We start from the raw sequence: 22,881 nt of genomic DNA, 5'->3' as shown, positions 1-22,881 counted from the left end.
TTTTGTTTACAGTCAATATCACAAGCACATGTTGTCTTCAAAGAAGCCTCACATTGAGCCAAGATACTGTTGTTTACAGAAGCCAATGAACATGGAGATAACTTTATTTTACTAGTCCTGGGGTAATGACCTTAACATAGTGTTTTGTGACTTTTGTGGTTTCCGGTGTCAGTGACACAGTTCAGGGGGATCTGTGGGGTGAATGCTCTGTAGAAAGCCGTCAAAATGTTTATGAAGGAGATCTGAACCTTGCTCTCCACACTGTTGCCTTTCTGACTAGAGGGAGCAATAGGCACTCGTGCTGTGTTTACAGCAACCCTTTTCTCTTGTGTGTCTCTGGGTGCGGAAGTGGATGTGTGGATGTTTGTCCGTGTTTGTGTTTGTTTGCCTACATTTACATTCGGGTTGGCTCTGGATGCACTTCAACATTTTGGGCTGTATTGTATTACTGAGCATGCAGTCATGTGCTGATGGATATGTGTGTGTGTGTGTGTGTATTCTCTGTAGACAGAGGACTATTGAACAACTGGAGGCCAAACACTCTGATGTGCGTAAAGAGCTGGTTACAGTAAAGGAGGCCCTGAGTCAGCTCACACTGGAGAAAGAGGTTCTAGAGGATGAGAACAGCAGCCTTGCAAAGGCTCTCTCTAAGGTAAGTTAACATAAGATGTAACATGCTACATCCTCATTTCCAAAAAGCTGGGACGCTATGCAGAATGTAAATAAAAATAGAATGCAATGATGTGCAATTCTTTTAAACTACATTTTAAAGGAAACTACTACAAACATCATAACATGTCACATGCTAAAACTGAGAAATTTGATTGGTTTTTGAAAAATATAAGCCCATTTTAAATTCGATGCCCAAAAAAGGTGGGAAAGGGGAATGTTTGCCACTGTGTTTCATCACCTCTTCTTTTAACAACACACTGTAAGCATTTGGGAACTGAGGTGACCAATTGCTGTAGTTTTGAAAGTGAAATGTTTTCTCATTCTCATTTGATATAAGATTTCAGCAGCTCTATGGGGGCTCATATGTCATATTTTTCATTTTATAATGTTTTCAGTGGGTGACAGGTCTGGACTGCAGGCAGCCCATTTCAGTGGCCAAACTGTTTTAATATGGAGCCATTCTGTTGTAATACATGCAATGTTTTACATTGTCTGTATTGTTCAGCATTAATTGTGCCTTCACAGATGCGCATATCACCCATGTCATGTGCACTAATGCACCACTATACTATCATGAATATAAGCTTTTTTGTACTGATTACAAGCTGAATGGTTCATGAAGTGTCCATGATTTCCAAAAATAATTTCAAATGTTGATTTGTCGGACCACAGGACACTTTTCCATTTTCCCTCAGACCATTTTAAATGAGGTCTGGCCCAGAGAAGGCAGCAGTGTTTCTGCATCCTGTTTATGTATGGTTTCTTCTTTGTGTTTTGGAGTTTTAACTTGCATTTCTGGAGGCAGCAACAAACTGTTTTCATAGACAGTGGTTTTCAGAAGTGTTCCTGAGCCCATGCAGTGATTTCCACTACAGAATCGTGTCTGTTTTTAATGCAGTGCTGTCTGAGGGCCTAAAGATCATGGCCAGCAAATACTGTTTTTTGGCTGTGTCCCTTGCATACAGAGATTTCTCCAGATTTATGTAATGTAGATGATGAAAAGCAAAAGTTCTTTTCTATTTTATCTTTCATTTTATTAATGCAATTAATTTAATTTAATTTTACTAATGCAGTCTTTCACAGAGTGGTGAACCCATCCTCATTATTACTTCTGAAAGATTCAGCCTCTCTGGGATGCTCTATTTACACCCAATCCTGTTACTGACCTGTTTCCCTGTTTCCCAATCAAAAACCAGGTGTTTTCTTTTAGCATATACTTTACTAGCCTTTTGTTGCCCCCTCCTAACTTTTTTGGAATGTGTTGTTGGCATCAAATTCAAAATGGGCATATATTTTTCAAAAAACAATAAAATCTCTGGTTCAACATCTCACATATGTTGTCTTTGCACTATTTTCAGTTTAATATAGGGTCTAAACGATTTGTACACTAACAAGGACAAGTGGCTTAGAAAATGTGTGTGTGTGTGTGTGTGTGTGTATTTTATTTACATTTTAAGCAGCTTTCCAACTTTTTTTGGAAATGGGGTTGTATAGAAAATGTGCCATATTTTTTATACTGGCCATATTTTTTTTACAAGATGTTAAATTCAGCAAATGAATAGGATTTTAATTTATTTTTTACTTAGAAAATCAACAAAACATATGATATCAAAAGGGATCCCCTAACTTTTGCATTCTACTGTGTATTAAAACACAGCGCCTTAGTCTAAGATTAAAGCTGGCATTATTTTGAGGTTGAACTCGACTAACCATGTCTTTATGGACCCCACACAGTCATGCTGGAACAGGAAAGGGCCTTATACACACTGTTTTCAAAAAGTTGGAAGCATATAATTCTCTAAAATGTCTTTGTATGTTGTAGCATTGACATTATCGACAAGTCGACATTAAGTCTCTAAAGCCTGAAAAACAGATGGTGAAGCATGATTCATAACTCCAGAGAACATTTCCACTGCTCTGGAGTCCAGCGGCAGCATGCTTTGTGACACTCCAGCTGCCAATTAGCATTGTTAGTGATTTTAGGCTTTTGCAGCTAGAAACCCATTTTATGAAGCTCCCAACACATTGTTCATGTGCTGATGTTGCTTCCAGAGGCAGTTTGGAACTCTGTAGTGAGTGATACATCAGAGGATATGCAATTTGATTGATGAAAAATATTGCATGGCTGTGTGCTTTAATTTATATACCTATTGAAGCACCTGAACTCAGTAATTAGGAGGGATGTCCACATACTTTTTGCTCTATAGTGCATTTCTGCTTCTCATCACTGTGATATCAACAAAGGTATCAACAAAGTTTTTCAAACATTGAATGTCCATACTGTACAGGCCTAATACACACAAACACACACACATGCATACCCACACTTCCTCATTCATACGAGCACAAGCATACACCAGTCAAGAGACTGCCCTTCATTTACTTCATTTTCTGTCAAGTACCAGTTATTTATTTCCGAGGAAATTAAAAAAAAAATATTTAAAATGTAGAGAAATTGTGCAAGCTCTGGTAGATCACCAAAACTGTCACCATCGAACAAGTGGTACTTAAAGCTTTTATCTTTAAGAAATTGGTGCAAACTGATTCAGTGCTTACACTGTAAGAACACAACTCAACACTGTGGGTCTGAAAGAATGTGTAGCTGTTGAGAAGCAGTTACTGAGAAAAGGAAATAAGAACATTTGCAAATGGAGTGAAAAAGCTGCTGGTGTCCTCAAAACAATGGAGTCCAGATCCAAACACCACTAAAAGTTTTACTGGAAATGGATTTACTGGAATTGCAAGAAGCAAAAAATGCACCCAACTTCTAAGGCTGAACTTTTGAGGTGTAGAAAAATATCCCTGCAGATTTCTTTAAAAAGCTGAGAGCAAGTCTCCTAAGAAGAATGGTAACTGTAAAAAGGCAAAGTGTGGACTCTCTAAATGCTCAAGATTCTATATTATATTTAGTTTCTGTGTAATTTTCTGTCACATATATGCTAAGAAATGAACAACGGTAGTTCATAATGGCTCATAATGGCTGTTTCAACTGGACATAAAATAAATAAAGATCTTTCATCTAATTTTTTGCAGAGTACTGTACATACTGACACACACACACACACACACACACACACACACACACACACACACACACACACACACACACATGCATGCTGACTGACTTGCTTGCTCACCTACTGTCTGACTGACTCAAGACCATTATCCACGCTAACACATGTTCTCAGTTTGGATTAGAACTGTTCTCACCTGGGTTCTCCCACTGTGAAATACCCTCCGGCACCAGTCATAAAACTGTGTTTATGCAGATTTTTATGCATTATTTATCCACTGAATAAATAGTGGTTTTTTCTCCTCCTGTCAAAAGGCCAGCTTCGTTGCCGAGTTACTGGAAGCAGTGTTTACTTTGACCTTGAATTGGCTATGCAGCCCCTACTTATTTGTAGTGTTTGATGTTTTCCATGCATGAATGCAACTGTAAAATTTTTCATCACAGAGATTTGCAACGGTAGCCCATATAACTCAGCCTCAGGGTAACATGGGGTTACGAGCCTCATGAAATGTCATTGTAAAATTCTGTTGGTTTTTAAAATACTGAATGCTGGTAAGACAGCGGAGAGAACATTTAGAGTGTATGTAGAATTAGTAAATGCTTATTATTGATTTAATCAGAGAAATGGTAAAACGCAACTGGTGCCTCATTTAAATTCTTATTGGTGTGAGTTCATGTTAACAAAGAAGAGCAGATTGAGTGGCATGTGAAGGAAGAGCTTTAAAAGACAAATCATTTTAAATACAGTGGACCCTGTCCGTTTCACCTATGACCATAACCTGTCTACAGAGGATGTCACATCCTCTGGCATGTTCTGGCACACCTTGACAATGAAGACTGTTATGCTATGCTAGGTGGATTAAAGATCGGCATTCCAAACTGTTGTCCTATGCAAACTTTTCTGGATCTGGGACTAGGTATGGTCCTGTTGTACTGGACACTGAGCTTTCTCACAGGTAGACTTCAGCATCTCAACCACACTGATTCTCAGCACTGGTAACCCCACAAGTCAGTGTGTTGAGCTCTCTGCTCTACTCTTTTTTTCAATCATGACTACATGGTAATACACAGCTCCAATCCCATCATGAAGTGTGCTGATTTTACCACCACTATGGACCTGATTTACAATAATAGTCAGCAAGATTAAAGAGGTGGTCATTGACTTTAGGATGCGAGAGGCAGACAGATCACTCCTGCACCTTTTTTCCCTGTGCATGTTAATTTTTTTTTAAAAGATTTGTAATTAAAATATTAATTGATTAAATAATAACTAAATACTAGTTTTAGGTGCAGCAATGCATTGTCATACCTTCACTGATCTTTTGTATGTAACCATTCATAGTGTGTTATAACTAGATCAGATATGTTTTTCATTTTTAATTCAAAGGAAGATGCCAGAAATAAATAAAAAGTAACAAGAATTTCTTGGGTTCATATTTTTCCTTGACACCTTCACAGCCGCCACAGAGACTCGTTAATATCATCAATTACATCATGAGCTCAATTTACTGAGCACTGATTGGTCCAACAAGGAGCTGCTTTTTAACTACATATAATACTGGACTTCCTCGAGGAGAGGCTTGGAAATGGGTAAACAAACACACAAACATCCAGAAAATCACTATTTATATATATATATATATATATATATATATATATATATATATATATATATATATATGAAATGATTATTAATTAATATTCTACAAATTCTCAGCACATAAACACAAACTACACAAATAAATACATTTTGAAAATGTGTCTTGGGTGCCTAAGACTTTCACACAGTCTTCTTCTTTCGGCTGCTCCCTTTAGGGGTCGCCACAGTGGATCATCTGCCTCCATCTTGCCCTATCTTGCCCTAAGACTTTCACACAGTACTGTATATAAATGTTAGCATTTTTGAGATTTCTCATACAGAGGATATCCTCTGTTTTTGATATTGTGTTCTCTTTACCGCTGAAACAAGAAGGTTTAACTTGAAAGTGAAGAGCCAAGTGGTCCAGTGTCTATTATGTGTGCTAGCTTTCCTTTCTGTCTATAGAAGCAAAAAACATAATAGTTGAGTCACTTACAGTGAATTCATATGTAGTCATGTAACTTATATTTATTTTGACAGTGTAGTATATACTAGAGATGAAAACATGGTGAAAATAAGAGTAGGAATTATGCAGCTATGACACGTGGGATATTATGAAAATTTGATATTATGAAAATATTGTGATAGTTTCTGCTAAAACAAAGCAAGGCCTGTGACATTTTTGAGAGGACCTCTGTCAATTCTCACAGGCTGTGTCAAATAAGGCTGCGTCAGTAAGGCAGCCTGCCTTCCTAAAGGGCACCAGTAATCCTGCACACACACTTTCATCCTTTCTTCCGTCGGCTTGACAGTACAGGACAGTTATTTGTGTGTTATTTATAGTGTTATTTGTTAAATGTGGTTCTCTTTATCTACTATTAGGACTTATGTGAAAATCTTATTGTTTTAGGTCAAATTGATGCAGGAATATAGAAAATTCTATAGAATTCACAAACTTTCAAGCACTGTTATATGTATGTATGTATGTATGTATGTATGTTTGTAATATTATCTTGTGTTTAGCCCTACAGTTACTCATTGTATTGTGTTATCAATGATATATTGTTAAAGTCCGTAGGAAACAACAGACTTTGAAAAAGTCTGTGTTCCGGCTAGAGCCATAAAATTTTAACACTATTAGCTTTTTAAATATTTGCCGGATTAACCAGAATGTTGTTTTGTTCTAGCCAGGCTGCAAAGCATTTCTCAGCCTCGTTTGCCAAATTGTATTCTGTTTGTTGCTGGCTCCAGATTGTCTGGTTGCTCTGCTCTCACAGCTGCAGAGTGAAAAACATGGCAATGGCAGGTTCAGAATTTGATGTATGCCTGCTGTCATACTGCACTTAAGAATCTGATCAAATGAGAAAGTTGGTGCTTGGAAATGGATCTTTTTTCGATCGCACATTCAAGCTACAATGTGGTAAAAACAAGCAAGTATTGTTAGTAAAAGGCTCTACTGACATGAGCGATAACTTTATGATATGTTTACCTTCTCAAAAGAGGGAAGTTTATGAACAGGGTTATAGAAGCAACTAGTTACTATGTATGTTGATTGATCTAAAGCAAATGTCATTGAGAAGTACAGGAGTTGACAGTGTGAGCAGCCATGTCGATTGGATGCCATATGCTGAACTCAGAGTTGAGAACAATATCCTAACTTTCCAATTAGGAATTTCATATTGAGGGGACGTTTTCTTGCATGTTTCTTTGATTGAATGAGGAAGTCCCCCCTCGTTGTAGAGATTTGCCCATGCGCTGTAGCTGGAGCAACCTGAAAAACTCCACTTAGTAAAGCACTACGAAATATTTGTACTGTTTTTGTATGATTTTACCAGCAATTTCAAATATGCTGTTGAAATGTGAATGTGGCCTTCAGTTAAAGGTTTTTTAAGTCTCTCTCCATTTAAAGCTACAGCGGTCTGGTCTTGTATGACTGGAAATAACTGTCCAGGAGCTGAGGGGCCACTGAGGGGCCAGCCGTTCCTATAAGGACATTTGACATAGCTAGACTCTGTGTTAACACTGTTCCTTTCCCTGCAGGCAGAGGCCCAGAATGCAGAGCAGGAGTTGGCGCTCACCAAACTACAGAGCGAGGAGGCAGGACTCAGAGACTCTTTCGCCAAAATGGCCGCCCTGAGTGAAGGACTGGCTAAAGACAAGGTGGAGCTGAATCGTTTGCTGCTACAGGTCTGAAACACTTTTCTCTTGTAACATCTCTGATCATCTACCCACTGATGTAGCAAATATGGCTCCATATTTAATAGTCTAAAATTACGATTGGCTGTTTTTGCCTGCATTACAGTTTCAGTGCACTGCAAACCGTTACAGTGAAAACATACCAGCCGTAATTTTCCACAAACTAATGACTGACCTCTGATGTTTGCTCTAAGGTTGAGGCAGAGAAGGTGGAGCTTAGTGAGCGGAAACGGGAGATGGAGTTTGAGCGGGCGGCTGCCAGGGAGGAGCTTGCCCATGTGCAGCAGGAGTTGATGGATGTTAGTGCTGAAAAGCGAGCTCTGGAGGCCTCACATGTTCTCCTCCAGGAGGCCCGCGCGAGTCTGGACGCAGAGCTGACCGTGGTGCAGAGGGAGAAGAGTTCAGCTCTGGAGCAGCTGGCCCAGGTCAACCCCTCTCCTCTGCCCCAAGCACCTGGGTGCACGGCCCTCGAGCCGGTGTGATTCACAGCCCTCAGCTGCACTCCGCTGCGTCTCGTAGTCACATTAAAAAGCCGAGGGGAGATATTGGACGCATCTGCCACGCTACTCAACACCTTTCTCCGAGGGCTATGAGTATGAGTCTTGGCCCAAGCGTGTGTTTTATTAGCCATTCAGGAATTGGAAGGGGGGAGAAGAGGGGCTCTTAAGTGTGAAAGAAGAGGAAGACAGCACAGATAGATATTACAGACGGGTAATATTGCAGCGAGAGGAGACGAGTGAGGAGAGCCGTAAATTAGCAGCTTGATCTTTTGTCTGTAGGACAGACAGTGAGTCGTGTGCGAGACAGTAAGGAATAATTGCTGAACCGATGTTCTACATTGAAAGTAGGTTAACTCACACTGGCCTGGCCTTTTATCTTTTATAAAAAAATAGTTTTATATGTAAATGATCATCTGTGTTAAGAAGTAAACACAACCTTTGTGACAAACTGTTTCAGAAAATAACATTTTTTCCAGCCAATGTTAATGCACAGCTACTTTACATTTGAATAAGTTTAAAAACAGAATACTGTAATTAGGGTATGTGCCAAAGTTTGGACATCCTTTGGACAGTTGTAAATTTTAATCAACTTGTTGGCCTCAGTTGACTCATTAGGACTGGCTAGGCTGATCAAGAATTATCATTATGAAATGTCAGCTGATGAGTTTCAAAGTATAACACTTCACAATAATGAGCTCCTTAAAGCAGATGACAGAGGATCTGAAAATAAGCTAACTGGTGCCTACAGAGCAGAGGAAGGCTATAAAAAGACATCAAAGGGCTTTCAGCTTGCTATTCCTGCTGTCCAAAATGCCATAAAGAAATGGCAGGTAAGGGGAACAGAGAGAGTCAAGGCATCTTTCTCTTGTGACAGCCCCCATGTGACAGCAAAGGACCTGTAGGGAGATTTAGCTGACAAAGGAGTGGTGGTGCACTGTTCTATAGTGCAGTGAAACAAGATCTGCATGGAAAGGTCACCAGAAGGAAACTTTACCTGTGACTTCATCACAAAAGTCAATGTAGAAGTATGCTGAACAACATATAGATCAACCAGAAGCAAGTGCTGTGGGCTGATGAAATAAAATGAAATTCTTTAGCCAAAATCATCAAATATATGTTTAGAGAAAAAAAGCAGCATATTTTGATGAAAAGAATTTCCTGCCAACTATTAAGCATGGGCTTGGATCTGTTAGGCTTTGGGGATATATGCCAGCTAGTGGCGCAGGGAACATTGCATGGATAGATGGAAAAATGAATTCTGCTAAATACCAGCAAATTTTGGAATCAAATGTGCCAAAGTCAGTCAAAAAACTAGCAGTGAGTACAACTGGACAATGATCCAAAACACTTTAAAATCCACAGTGAACTACTTCAGGAAATGCAGGCTGAAGCTTTTGGAATGGCTCTCACAGTCCCCTGACTAAACATGCTATGCAAGCCAGACAGCCCAAGAAAATGGCAGAACTATATAGAAAGACTCTTCCATTTGCAAACTGTGAAGGCTGCCAAAGGAGTATTAAGGTAATACGGTGTCCAAACCTCTGCACATGCCATGATTACTTTTTGGAGGTAATCAAATATAAAGTAATGGTACATTAATATTTGGAGAGGTTATGTTTACATATAGTGAAAATACATAGCAATATAGGTTTTAGCTTTAACTCATACTTTTGGCTGCAACTAAAGATTCCCCTGACCGTTTCGCATAAATACTGTAAATTTCAGGTGGATAGCTTGGCAATTCATGTAAACTTTCCTCCTGCTTGATAGCAAATGCTTCATTACACGCTCAGTAGGGACAAGTCTCATGTTTCAGGAAAATATTTAGACAACCTGCTGTTTGGCTGCGTGCAATAAACAGTTTGGCCCAGTTCCTATGTGGTCATTCATGGCTTTAGTCCAGTGACTGACATTGATTGACACATTAACAAACTCCTAGGGTTCAAGTGGTGATTAGATTTATGGTCACATCTCACTGAGCATTTTGTCTGCTCGTGAAGAGGGTTCACAAAATTTAATCTGACCTTGGCTCGGATTTGAATAATTTGACTAAACAGTGTAAATGTTTTCATGTCAGCGTGTTCATATATATATGGGTTGCGTGTGGATGTATGTATAGGTAAGTAAGCAGAAGCAAGGAGCACTGGAGCAGCTGAGTGTTTGTCGGAGAGAAGCCGAGCTCCAGGCTGTCTCGCTGCATCGGACGGGCAGAGAGAGAGAGGAGCTGGCCAAGGATAAGGCCAGTCTTACTGTCCAGCTCACCACAGAACAGCGAAAAGCTAAAGCGCTGGCCCAGGAGCTGGCCGCTCTTCGGTGAGCGAGTGTGTTTGTGTATTAGTCTGTGTGGGTTTTAGTAAGTGAATGTGGATTAAGTGTTTGTATTTGTGTTGGATTCTGGGGCTGGCAGGCAATGTGAAGCACCTGTGTTTTTTAGCAGGGCTTTGCAATGTAATCAATAGCTCTTTTTCAATCATTAAACTCTTCCTAATGACCATAAGCCTCATCAGTCAAACACTGAGATGGTGTCAGACATGCTTTCTGCCGTTTGGACTGTGACCACACTATTCCTCACTTCTTTCTGAGTGATGCTGGTCCCAGCAACTGCCAAGCAGTGACAAATTTTGTGAAGTGTTCACAGTACATATAAAAGGAAGGATTATTTTCCGATTCATTTCTCTGTTTCTCATCGGTAAACAGAGATTTTTAGATGATGGTTCAGCCAAATATTAAATTTGCACAATTTTCCTCTCATGCCAAATGTGGTTGATTTGGCCTACATGTTTGGTGTCAGAAGTTTCCTTCTTGGCTTTTTCTCAGCCTGTGATGCTAATATTTAGTATTGTGCTCCATTCAGAGACCAGCCTTTATTGATTTCCCAGTAAAAATGGTCTTATTCATTTTAATATATTTTTTTCATAAATTGTTCATGTAAAACCATGCACGTCCACACTTCGTCTTTATTACAGCTTTAATTCTTTTTAGGAGACTTGTGTTCAGTTTCTCTGCAGGGATGTTTTTCCACACCTCCAAAGCTTATTCTTAGATGTTGGTTGCATTTTCTGCTCATGGTCCAAGTGATTCCAAACACTTCCCATTGTTCCACAGTGCATTGTTCTAATGAAACCAGCAGCATCTTTTTTTTTTTTTTTTGCATATGCTTTTTAAAAATTTCGTTCTATTTTGTCTGTTTTCTTTTCTCAGTCACTCACAGTGCAAGGATAGAAACACCAGGTTTTTTAAGATCTGAGGCAAGAGTGGAGCTTTATTTTCTTCTCTTCTTTTCATCTCTCAAAGATGAAAGCTTTAAGTACTGATTATGAGATGGTGGCAGTTTTGGTGGTCTAGCAGGTCTTGCACAATTGTTAGGAGTCCCATCTTTCGTAATTATTTGAACAGTTTTGGTAACTCCTTTTTTCTACTTGATCTCCTTTAGCATCATCCTTCCTTATGCAAGTTCATTATCTTATATCTAATCTCAATTGCAATGGATTATTGCAGAATTAGACCTGTCCAGGGTGTATCCTGCCTTCCACACCCAAAGACCGCTGGGGTAGGTTCCAGCGACCCTGAGGGAGAAGCGGCTTAGAAAATGGATGGATGGATGGATATTTCACAATTATGTTCCCTAACTAAAGGACTAAAACCCAGTCAGAGAGTAGTACCTTTTTTCTGAGTGCACTTTTGTAACTAAATGATATAGTAGCTAAGTAATAGAAGCTAACTTGCATCACCAAACGTCTTGGCTGAGCGGCTATTGCAAGAAAAGCGTGCATATTTGATTTTTGGCTCAACCGTCACTCTAAGATGGATCTTGAATGTAAAGTGCTAGGAATGTACAGTTCTGTCAAGCTAAAGCACTTTGCACCAATCTCAAACTGTTTCTGCCTCTCTCTCTTTGTCAGTGCGGAATGGGAGTCCCTGGAGTCTGCTGTATTTGATGGGCAGGAGCAGATCTCGTCACTGGAGGCAGATTGTGCCCGGCTGGAGGGAGAGGGAGGCAGCCTTCAGCAGGCTAATGAGGCTCTGACACGTGAGTACATCCCAAGGGGGCCTCCTCCCCTCGAGCTGTGGCTGGGCTGGGCTGTCCGGCCACGGGCCCCTTCAACAGCCCACGCGGGGCCCATATTTCAGCCCAGGGCTTGGGAACAGCTGGCCCAAAGGGTCAGCAGCTCTCTCCTCCCAAGCTCAGTGCAGAGAGCGTCCACATTATATGCTATTTATGTGTCAGCACTGTCACTATGTATCGTATAATGATAATTCAAGTGAGCATTATGGTTTCATATTTTCCCAGCATCTGGATCTGAGGACCATGTGTTTCAGTAGATTTCTGCTGACGGGGTTTGTATAAATTGCAAATGTGTGTGTGTACAGGTGAGGTGTCTCGTGTCCAGAGTGAGCTGGAGCAACAGGTGTCCCTGGCTCTTCAGGAGAGACAGGCTCTGGAGCTGAAGCTAGCCCAGGCTGAGAGAAATGCCCAGCGATCGCTCACTGCTGCTCAGCAGAGCCATCAGGAGCAGTTGGAAGCTGAGCGCAAAGACAAGGTACCACTGTGAGCCTCTCAAATTCTCTGAACTACAGAACCCATAATGTAGTAGTGTCTTACACTTACTTTGACTGCCATAATCTGCCATAATCTACCAGTACACACTGTATCCTGGCTTTTTTACCAGGCTGTTTCCACATACTTACTTCTAAAGATGTGTTTTTGACATATAGCCACATATAATAAAAAAATAGACACATGATTAAAAACTCCTGTAAATGATGATTATGTTAAATATAAGAATGACGTGCTAGTACAGCATACTAGTAACACAGCCCATTAACTAACCTTTGTTAGTTGTTAGTTAGTTGTAACACAAATGAAATTCTCAAGTGTTTTACCATTCCACATATTTTACCATTTTTTAGGAAGGAAGAACAGAAAACGTGTTAATGTGAGCTCATGACTCACCGTCACAGCAATGCAAACCCAAACCACACCAGTGCAAACAGAATGCATACAGAACTAAACTGGCCCATATTTTACCAAACCCATATGACTACCTGTCCTAAGGATTATTACTAAGACTGTGTTTATATGACAAGCCTTATTGATTTAATTCTGATTTTTAATGCTGGGATGATTTTTGAAAAATTTGAAAAATCACTAAATTTAGGACAAATCTGTCAATAAATATAGATTATTTTTCATTATTTAATACCATGGGTTATTTGCAGTTATATATATATATATATATATATATATATAAAGGACAGTTTCTGTTTGCACCAGAGAGGAGTGACAAAGCTGTAAGACCTTTTACACACACACATAAAAAGCCATTTAGACCTCATAGTAGATCCCAAAAACACATTGGACTTCATGTCAAGATTTCAGTGTTAAAAAAGTATTATTAAATAAAGTGTTTATATTGTGTTTAAATGTTAAAACTGGCAGTTTTACACAAATTTTGTTATGATGAAAGCTACAGTTGTGCTGTCCATGCTGTTGTGCTGTACTGTTATCTTGGCACGGACTTTTTGTGGAGAAAAGTGACTTATTTTTACACCGGGGTCTTCTCATGTCTCCCCTTTCACCCATCATTGCTCCCTAGCAGCTCAACGCAGGGTCCCACCATTTTACTCACAGAGATCCAACAGTGTCAGAGTTTTATTTTATTTATTTGATATGAATTAACAGTGTCAGACTTGATTTCTAGTCCTGCCAGTGGAATGGCTACTAGCATGGCTGCAAAAGAGGTTTAAATATGACCTTGCAAACTCCTGGTGGGTCACAGCACTGTAGTTTAGTGCTTTCCCTGCTCCAACACACCTGAGTCAGCTCATCAGTTAAATGAAGTGTGTTGGAGAACCTGTACTTCATATCCCAGTTAGAGAATCCTGTGGTAAAGCATGGAGATCTTGCTGGATGATTGAGCTTAATCTGAGCCCTGTGCACCTGCCCTGCTTCAGGAGTGTGTGCGGCTGGCGCTGACTGCGCAGCGGGAGCAGGGTGAGGAGCAGCTGCGTACGGAGTGTGAGGAGCTGCGGGTGCGCAGCCGCACTGAGCTTCAGCAGCTGCAGGACGAGCTGGCCAAAGTGCAGCAGCACTGCAAAGACAGCCTGCTGCAGGCTGAGGGCCACAAACAGCAGGTGTGTATCTATGTATGTGACTGTATGTGTATTTGTAAGAATATCAACGACCTTGGTGAACAAAGTGATTTATGGTTTGTCTTTTCAACTTTAGGTATACTTACAGAAATAAAGAGAAGTCATTTACTTTGGTCACCACCCTTGCAGTTCTTTGGTTGCAAAATGGTTGCAAACCCCTGGGTTCTGGATGCCCACTGCCTGGCACACTTTTTAATTGTTAAGATGTAAACAGAATAATTCAGAGATGTTTGATATGAAATGCTCCGTTATAGAGAACTGTTCACAGTAGTGGCGATAGGAAGCAGACCACTGAAATGTTTAATGCCTCTTAAGTCTCCCCCATAGAAAATGATGCCTGAAACATTGTTTTTCAATAGTGTTGGAACAATTTTTTGGTCTAAAACATATTTTATTCAATACTTTCATGTTGTTGAGATACATGCAGAGCACTGGGATTAAAATAGTATCCAAAGAAAACCTATTCTTTAGGATTCAGCACTATGTCATTATTATCGTCATTGTGTGTAAAAGCTCAGGGAGCACATGCAGGTTCATTGTTTTGAATGGATATTTGCGTGGCAGACACTACAACTCCTGGTTCCTATCACCACCACTGTAGAGAAATCTCTCTCTAGTTTCTCTACAATTCATCATTTCACATCAGACCACTCTGTGAATTTGTTTACATATAAATAAGTTAACTATGCAGAAATTTGTACAATTCCTGGAATTCCCCTTTAACAAGCCTTTACTGAATTAAAGGAGGGTATGTGTTCAGTGTTCAGGGCCAGATTTGGGAGTTAGGCCAGTGAGTCCCACACCTGGTCCTGGAGCATCCGTCCACATTTTGTTTGGAATCCGGTTTTAAACTGAAGGTTAAGCAGTAGTTTGGGAATCAGTGGGTTAGGATCTGATTGCTCCAATTTAGTTTTTTTTGTCCATTTTCTACTTTTTTTTATCTGATTTCAAGAAGCCAGGCTTTCTTTATGTTGTGTACTTAATGTGTATTGTGTATTTAATGACAAATGGACCTATAGAAATCTAGAAAAGATTAAGATAATTAAGATAAAAGAAGTTTTCTTATGACAGTGATGGTCTGCTCTGTGCTTATAAGTGAAAGGCATTGATTTAGGCCTCACCTGGGTGTCGTAATGTGTTCACACTGCTGTTTTTTTCCTGGGCAGGCACTTTCAGAGAAGGAGGTGGAAAAGACAGCTCTGAACGAGCGCATTCTCACATTGCAACGGGAAATGGAGATGAATGCCCTGGAGGCAGAGCGCATGCGCAGAGACTTCATGAGCAAACAGGAACAGGACAAGGTACAAGACTTCAGCAAATGCCTTACTTACACTCTGATTGTTACAGCATAAAAACTGTTCCTAACTACAGATTATCTACGTGGGTACAAAGGCCTGATTATCAACTAAAAGCAAGCTAAAATGAAATAAATCAATAATATGCTGTTCCTTGAAAAAGTCAGAGATCACCCTTTGCTTATTTAATTTCCAGTAAAAACAGCCATTACGTGCACGTTATTCATTTTTCAGACAACAAGACAGAAAACATACAGTATATTTAACAGAAAATTACACAGAAGCCTGAGCAACTAAATATGACATCTGACAATTTTATATGAAATATGAAATATTTCAGGAATTTTCAGGAATATTATCCCATACCTCCAAAGTTTAAATATCCTAGAAGTTGGTTGCATTTGTTGCTTCTCACAGTTGTAGTTAATCCAGAACTCATTCAATGAGGATTGGACTCTGGGCTGGTCAGGCCATTGTTCTGAGAACACCAGCAGCTTCTTTGTTTGATTTGAAAATGGCTTCTTGACAGCCACACATCCTTTCAGACCCATAGTGTTGAGTTGTCTTCTCAGAGAGGAAGGATGGACAGAAACACTTGATTATTTCAGATCTGAAGTAAGAGTGGGGCTTGATTATCTCCTCTCTCTCAAACATGAAAGCTTTAAGACCTGTTTACGTTTAGTTTTGGTGGTCTACCAGGTCTTATTGTACTTTGACTTTCCTTCCTTATAGAAGTGTATTATCTCCTACAATCTCCTCAGAAATATCTCCAAAAAATATCAATTATAAATTGTACTTACTGGCCATTTTGACCAGAATTTGGACTGGACTTGCTAAATAGAAGCTTTTATTTCACTTTTTAAGCATACCTGACCACAACTTGCATGACAGCTCCTCTTACATATTAATGTTCAATCCTACATGAATTTAAAATTTATTTTCCCATGTTACATCCACCTTGCTCTCCTATGACAGGTACAGTGCAGTCAGTACCCGAGAAGTCTTTACAAGCTGATTTCTAAAAAATAATATGTATCTAAATACACAAATACAGAAATAAATGAAAGTAGTCATGTAACTGAATCTTAGTCATACAACAACACTAAGACTGACTCATTTATTTGTGTCATATGTTCCCTTTTCCCTGCAGGATACAGTGGCTAGCCTGCAGACAGAGCTACAGCAGCTGCGCTCATGCTTTGAGGAGTCTCTGAGCTCCAGGGAGATTTCAGAGAAGAGACTAAATGAGCAGATCAGAGAGCTCTCTCTGCAAAGGCACGAAACTCAGCAGGAGGTGAGACCACCTGGAGCTCCTCAGTCACAAATCAATCAGCCAATCACTACATTAATTCAATTGTATTGTCCTTAGCATGGAAAAAGAAATTCCCCGTTGGCCAGGGAAGCAAATATTTTGCATCTTGGGAGGCGGGTTTATTTGCATTGGCAGAGGGAATGGGCCCAGAAGGCAGCATGAGGCCTGTGGGAGCCCAGTGTGGACCAATTAGAAGCAGCACTGGGGAGAAGCATTTACCACTGCACGCTGTTGACGTTGGCATTGCTCAGCTGCTGTTAAATATGCCTAGAATGCCACTGGTTGGATTGGTCAACGCCGTGTGTGTTTGTGTGCCTGTGAGTCAGCCCAGCGATACGTTTTATTAGTCTAAACTCTCCCCCTTTCTGACCACAGAATAAGAGGAGGCTCATCTCAGTGGCTGCGGTCAGCTCTGCACACCGTCCACACTGTCTGCTCACAGCCAGAAACCAGGGTGGTTTCTTTTTTACCTCCATTTAGTGCGTCTGTACTTTTTTGTGTGATGTGTGTGTGAGATCTGCGGCCCGGTGGCCTCGTGTCTCTCTCCGCTTGTGTTTGATTATTTTTTCTAATCATCCTCTGCCCTGGTCAGACAGTGACAAACCACCAGCAGTGAGAGAGAGCAGGGTGGTCGGGAGAGGATAGAGGGAGTGAGAGAGAGGGTGGGGTGGTTAGGAGCGGAGAGAGGGAGTGAGAGAGTGTGGGGTGGTAGAGAGTAGAGAGAGGGAGTGAGAGAGAGTGTGGGGTGGTCGGGAGTGGAGAGAGGGTGTGAGAGAGAGTGTGGGGTGGTCAGGAGTGGAGAGAGGGAGTGAGAGAGTGTGGGGTGGTCGGGAGTGGAGAGAGTGAGTGAGAGAGAGTGTGGGGTGGTCAGGAGTGGAGAGAGGGTGTGAGAGAAAGTGTGGGGTGGTCGGGAGTGGAGAGAGGGAGTGAGAGAGAGTGGAGTGGTTGGGAGCAGAGAGAGAGAGTGAGAGAGTGGAGTGGTTGGGAGAGGAGAGAGGGAGTAAGAGAGAGTGGAGTGGTTGGGAGCAGAGAGTGTTTGAGAGAGAGTGGAGTGGTTGGGAGCAGAGAGAGAGAGTGAGAAAGAGTGGAGTGGTTGGGAGAGGAGAGAGAGAGAGAGAATGAGTGAAGTGGTTGGGAGCAGAGAGAATGAGAGAGTGGAGTGGTGGGGAGAGGAGAGAGGGAGTAAGAGAGAGTGGAGTGGTTGGGAGCAGAGAGAGAGAGAGAAAGAGTGGAGTGGTTGGGAGCAGAGAGAATGAGAGAGTGGAGTGGTTGGGAGAGGAGGGAGGGAGTGAGAGAGAGTGGGGTGGTCGGGAGTGGAGAGAGGGAGTGAGAGAGAGTGGGGTGGTCAGGAGTGGAGAGAGGGTGTGAGAGAGAGTGGGGTGGTCAGGAGTGGAGAGAGGGTGTGAGAGAAAGTGTGGGGTGGTCGGGAGTGGAGAGAGGGAGTGAGAGAGAGTGGAGTGGTTGGGAGCAGAGAGAGAGAGTGAGAAAGAGTGGAGTGGTTGGGAGAGGAGAGAGGGAGTAAGAGAGAGTGGAGTGGTTGGGAGCAGAGAGTGTTTGAGAGAGAGGAGTGGTTGGGAGCAGAGAGAGAATGAGTGGAGTGGTTGGGAGCAGAGAGAATGAGAGAGTGGAGTGGTTGGGAGAGGAGAGAGGGAGTAAGAGAGAGTGAGAATGAGTGGAGTGGTTGGGAGCAGAGAGAGAGAGAAAGAGTAGAGTGGTTGGGAGCAGAGAGAGAGAGAGAAAGAGTGGAGTGGTTGGGAGCAGAGAGAGAGAGAGAAAGAGTGGAGTGGTTGGGAGCAGAGAGAGAATGAGAGAGAGTGGAGTGAGTGGGAGAGGAGAGAGCGAGTGAGAGAATGGAGTGGTTGGGAGAGAGGGAGTGAGAGAGAGTGGAGTGGTTGGGAGAGGCGAGAGGGAGTGAGAGAGTGGAGTGGTCGGGAGATGAGAGTGAGTGAGAGGGAGTGTTGGGAGGTTGGAGGAGGAGAGAGGAAGAAAGAGGGGTAGCAGGAGAAGCAGAGAAGGATAGAGAGAGGAAATGACGTAGGGAGAAAGGAAGTGAAAGAGCAGAAGGGGGGAATTACAGAAGGAGTGAAAGAGTGAGGGGGAGTGAGAGAGGAAAAGATGGAGTAAAAGGTAAAGAGGGTGTGAGTTGGCAACAAAGAAATGAGAGGGAGAAAGAGGGATTGAGAGAGGGAGGGTAAGTAGGGAACGACCGAGGGATTCAAAGAACCAGAGAGGGAGTGAAAGAGGGACGGAGTAAGGGATTGAGAGAGATAGGGAGTGATGAGGGAAAGGGCTTTATCCAGGGCTTGATTTGTAAATGCTGAGGTCCCGGAACAATGAGTAGTGACGGATCTGGCAGGTTGGTGGAGTGAGGGGAGGTAAGGAGGTCCTGCAACGAAACAAAAAATTATAGCATACATTAACAAGGGTCATCAGATTTATGGCTTACTTTGAGGTTTCCTCACAACATTTGATCTTATGACTAATATGACTAATGTTTTCATGCATATTTTTCTCGAAAACAAAGCTTCTAATGCAGTGTTTCTTAAGCCAGTCCTCCAGGAGCCCTGCACAGTCCAGCTTTTCACTCCAACCCAAGTTGCAACATGTAGGGGAAAAGATAGATAACTGTCTGGGGTTGGCAAACCACTATTCAAATTCATGAGTAGCTTTTAATTCATTGAGTACACTGATGTCATAAGCCAGTGATTTAGCTCCGCATTACCAAGCTTTTTAGAGGGATGAACAGTCACAATAGTAGTGGCCAATCCGCAAGTGATAAACAGCATCAGGGCAGGCTTGTAACTCCCTCTCCTACTTCCTCACTCACTCACTCACTCACTCACTCACTCACTCACTCACTCACTCACTCACTCACTCACTCACACACTCACATGAAGCTAAATAAAAATGATCAGTAAGCGGTCAAATAAAAACTGCTTCGTAAAAGCAGTGCAGTGTGTACTGCTTATTTTTAATACCATTGTGGTCACGGTCCACATCCAAACAGGAGTTGACAATGAAAGTGTGCGAGAAAATAAGATGAGGTCCCAAATCCACTAAAACAGGTGTCGGATCTGATCTAGGAGGTGTCGGACCTGGCTTGTTCTGGCATTAATGAAGCTGTGGTGTTCCCAGAGAGATGGTCAGATGCACCTTGACACCCCTTTAAACCACAAACTCACTGCTCCTCCTCCATTCACTTCTCATATCAATGAACTCAACTCTGGCAGCCCAGGCCAGCATTGTACACCATTATTTTTCTCACATTTGGATTTATGAGAAGAAAACTACTTGTGTGGCCCTGTTAACAAAAATCCTCACAAACACACACACACACACACACACCCCCCCACACAACCACCCACCACACACACACACACATATAGGGCTGATGGTTCCCAGCATGCTGCTGTATTCGGGAGTGGTTGGAGCCTGTTTTTTTTCTTTCCTTATTCCTCTCATTCTTTCTCTCTCTTGCTTTCTCTATCTCTGTCACTCTATCTAGCTCTCTCTCTCTATCTCTCTCTCTCTCCACCTCCCTCTTTGCTGGCTGCGCTTTGGCTTCTGCGGCACAAAAATCTGTGCCGTAATGTGATGAGCGCGTGCCAGACCATTACCAGAATGTAGGTCATTCTCCTGTGTGTTCTCATGGATGAGGGGCTGCAACCTGAGCGAGGCTAATGCAAGTGTGACAGAGCCCACCCGGACCTTCTATATATTACGATCAAAAACACAATTTCCAAATGCATATTGCGCCTTGCTCCTTCTGAAAGCAGCGCTGAAAGGCAGAGAATCTGCCTGGAGGAGTGTGATGCTCGCACGCTCCGAGTGCTGAATGGAACGGAGCAATGGAATTTTACTAATAGGCTGTGTTTCCATTTCATTCAAACCCATGGAAAGTGGAACAGGACTGTCCTCAGCACACCCGTGCCACGTATGGAATACAGCTGTCAGGAATCTTCACATCTACTACCAGCAGTAATATAGTCTGACTTAAATACCCCTCATTTGACTACAGTATAAATGGTTATGAGAACATAGTGGTTAACCCATTTAAATGCTTTTGAGAGTAAAGTAAGCAGCTGTGTAATACATACAGTAATGTGCAGAAGTTGGAGGCCACCTGAGAAAGTGAAATTTAAAGCTGTTTATTTAGGCTGTAGGTGGAGATGACATATCGGTCTCGATGGCTATCATTATCGGACCAATATCAGCAGGAAATGCTGGATCAGATGTCGGAGGGAAGGAAAAAACGAATGCGATATAATTTTGTAACAAAATCTAACACCCACTCACATATTTATTCCTGTGGGATAGTAGTGTGTTTCAGCATGATTGCCTATTTTTAAACGCTTATCTCGAAGCTGCACTATCTAAGATTTGTTGTTATAAATGAGAGAAGTAGTCCTTACAACAAAAATAAAACCACACTAGAATATGGTGTTCATTCGCTGCTGCGAGTCGCTCTGTGAAGCCTCAAATAGAGATTTAAAAGTCCGAGGTGTCGGGTCAGAGCTTTTTGGACCACATCTTTACTTATGAACGTCACATACACAGGCTTTAAAAGAAGTTCTGACTCGCTGTTTAGGTCTCAAATCTAATATCAACATTAAAATGAAGATATAATGACAATAATAGATAATGCACCTGGGAAGAAACATCCCTCACCACGTTTTCTTTGAGTTTTCTTTGAGATTTATCTGCTTGGGGAAGGAGTCCTGAGCACAACAGATGCAACAAAATGCACAATTACGCATTTTCTACCAAATCCCCAAATCTTACATAGTGTACCTTTAAATAATGCTCTACAATTGATAATAACTCATTTTAAAACGTAGTCTTTTTTTGGCTGATACCTGCAATTTAAAACCTGTATTAGAAAAACAAGTGCTAATTTTTTTTATCTCTGGCAGTAAGCATCTATTTGCTCAGAAAAACATTAACTTTAATAAATGAATCTCTTGATTTATGTCTAACTCTAATTATCATTTTCAAACTAGGCAGCCTGTTATTTGTAGTCACTGTTTAATGCGTGATTCAGCCAAATAATGTTTCATCAAGTTCTCTTCTCTTCCTCAGGTGGAGCATTTGCGGAGGGCTCTGGCAGAGGTGGAGGACAGTAGAGATGCTGTGAGGAGAGAGCTGATCGAGGCTCATCGTGAGCTGCAAGACTGTGTTCAGGCGAAGGAGGCCCAGCGGAGGGAGAGCCTGGAGCTGAAGAGAACACTTGGGGATGAGAGCAGGGAAAGAGAGGCCATCCACACCTCCAACCAAGAGCTCCGGGCTGCTGTGAAGAGAGCTGAGAGCGACAATAACAGGTTCAGCACACACACACACACACACACACACACACACACACACACACACACACACACAGAGAGAGCCACACAAGCCCAGACTTGTCCTGCTCTGTTCCACTGAGCTGCTGCCTGTGTCTGGGCTTGGGCTGCCTTGAATGCGAGGCACCAACTGGGCAGATTTTTTGCGTATATTTTGTGTTCATACTTGGATTATGTTAGAATTAGTGAGAGGACTGATTACCTCTGTTGTTTTTTTCTGTGAAAAGTCTTTTTCTTTCATTTAAACATTGAAATAAACAATAGAAATAAAAAAAAATAAATAAAAAAATATTCAGGACTATTCAAGATGCACTATTTTTAGGTCACAAATCAAGTTTAGTGTATTTCTCACTGACCTTGAGGTCTTTGTAAAAAAAGATTTTTTTAATCTTATTCCATTCATTCAGTTGTTCCTCAAACATGTGGAGTTTATACCAGTTGAAGTGCACACTGTCATTAAAGTAGAAGGGGGACGTACCAAATACTAAGAAATTTTAAAATTTGTTTGAATGTTTCAAAAATTCTTTCACAATTGTTGTGCTGATACTACTTTGTAATGAAATTTTTTTTATTGAATTAGACAAGAAAGCAAAATCTAAGCATTTTCAGACTCAGGTTTTTGGCCCCCACTGTACGTTTTTTTTTCCACTTTTCTCCAACCGCGTGTTGTCAGTACATGGCAAGATTGAAGTTAAAGAAGAGTTCACTTTAAATGGCAGAGCCATACACAAAACATTTCTCTGCAATAAAATTGGAAGTTAATACACTGCTGTAAGCGAGGCGTGCCTTGCTTCAAACAGTATTGACTTGTTAATCTCAGAT

General features: G+C 41.5%; 1 protein-coding gene across 1 annotated transcript in view; it reads left to right on the top strand.

Annotated features, from left to right (window-relative positions):
* The window catches only part of crocc2 (ciliary rootlet coiled-coil, rootletin family member 2), an 89,623-nt gene that overhangs the window by 44,343 nt on the left and 22,399 nt on the right, over positions 1-22,881 (top strand). Inside the window, exons 15-24 of the mRNA XM_017697998.2 lie at positions 508-652; positions 7,305-7,451; positions 7,655-7,885; positions 10,080-10,273; positions 11,863-11,990; positions 12,332-12,501; positions 13,916-14,095; positions 15,280-15,414; positions 16,559-16,702; positions 21,800-22,038. Coding sequence (XP_017553487.1) covers positions 508-652; positions 7,305-7,451; positions 7,655-7,885; positions 10,080-10,273; positions 11,863-11,990; positions 12,332-12,501; positions 13,916-14,095; positions 15,280-15,414; positions 16,559-16,702; positions 21,800-22,038 — 1,713 coding nt within the window. The remainder of the gene's footprint in view (positions 1-507; positions 653-7,304; positions 7,452-7,654; positions 7,886-10,079; positions 10,274-11,862; positions 11,991-12,331; positions 12,502-13,915; positions 14,096-15,279; positions 15,415-16,558; positions 16,703-21,799; positions 22,039-22,881) is intronic.

The sequence above is a fragment of the Pygocentrus nattereri genome, chromosome 26 (assembly GCF_015220715.1).
Source record: "Pygocentrus nattereri isolate fPygNat1 chromosome 26, fPygNat1.pri, whole genome shotgun sequence".
Classification (NCBI taxonomy): domain Eukaryota; kingdom Metazoa; phylum Chordata; class Actinopteri; order Characiformes; family Serrasalmidae; genus Pygocentrus; species Pygocentrus nattereri.
The sequence above is the reverse complement of the archived record's forward strand: the minus strand, read 5'-3'. Positions and strand labels throughout refer to the sequence as shown.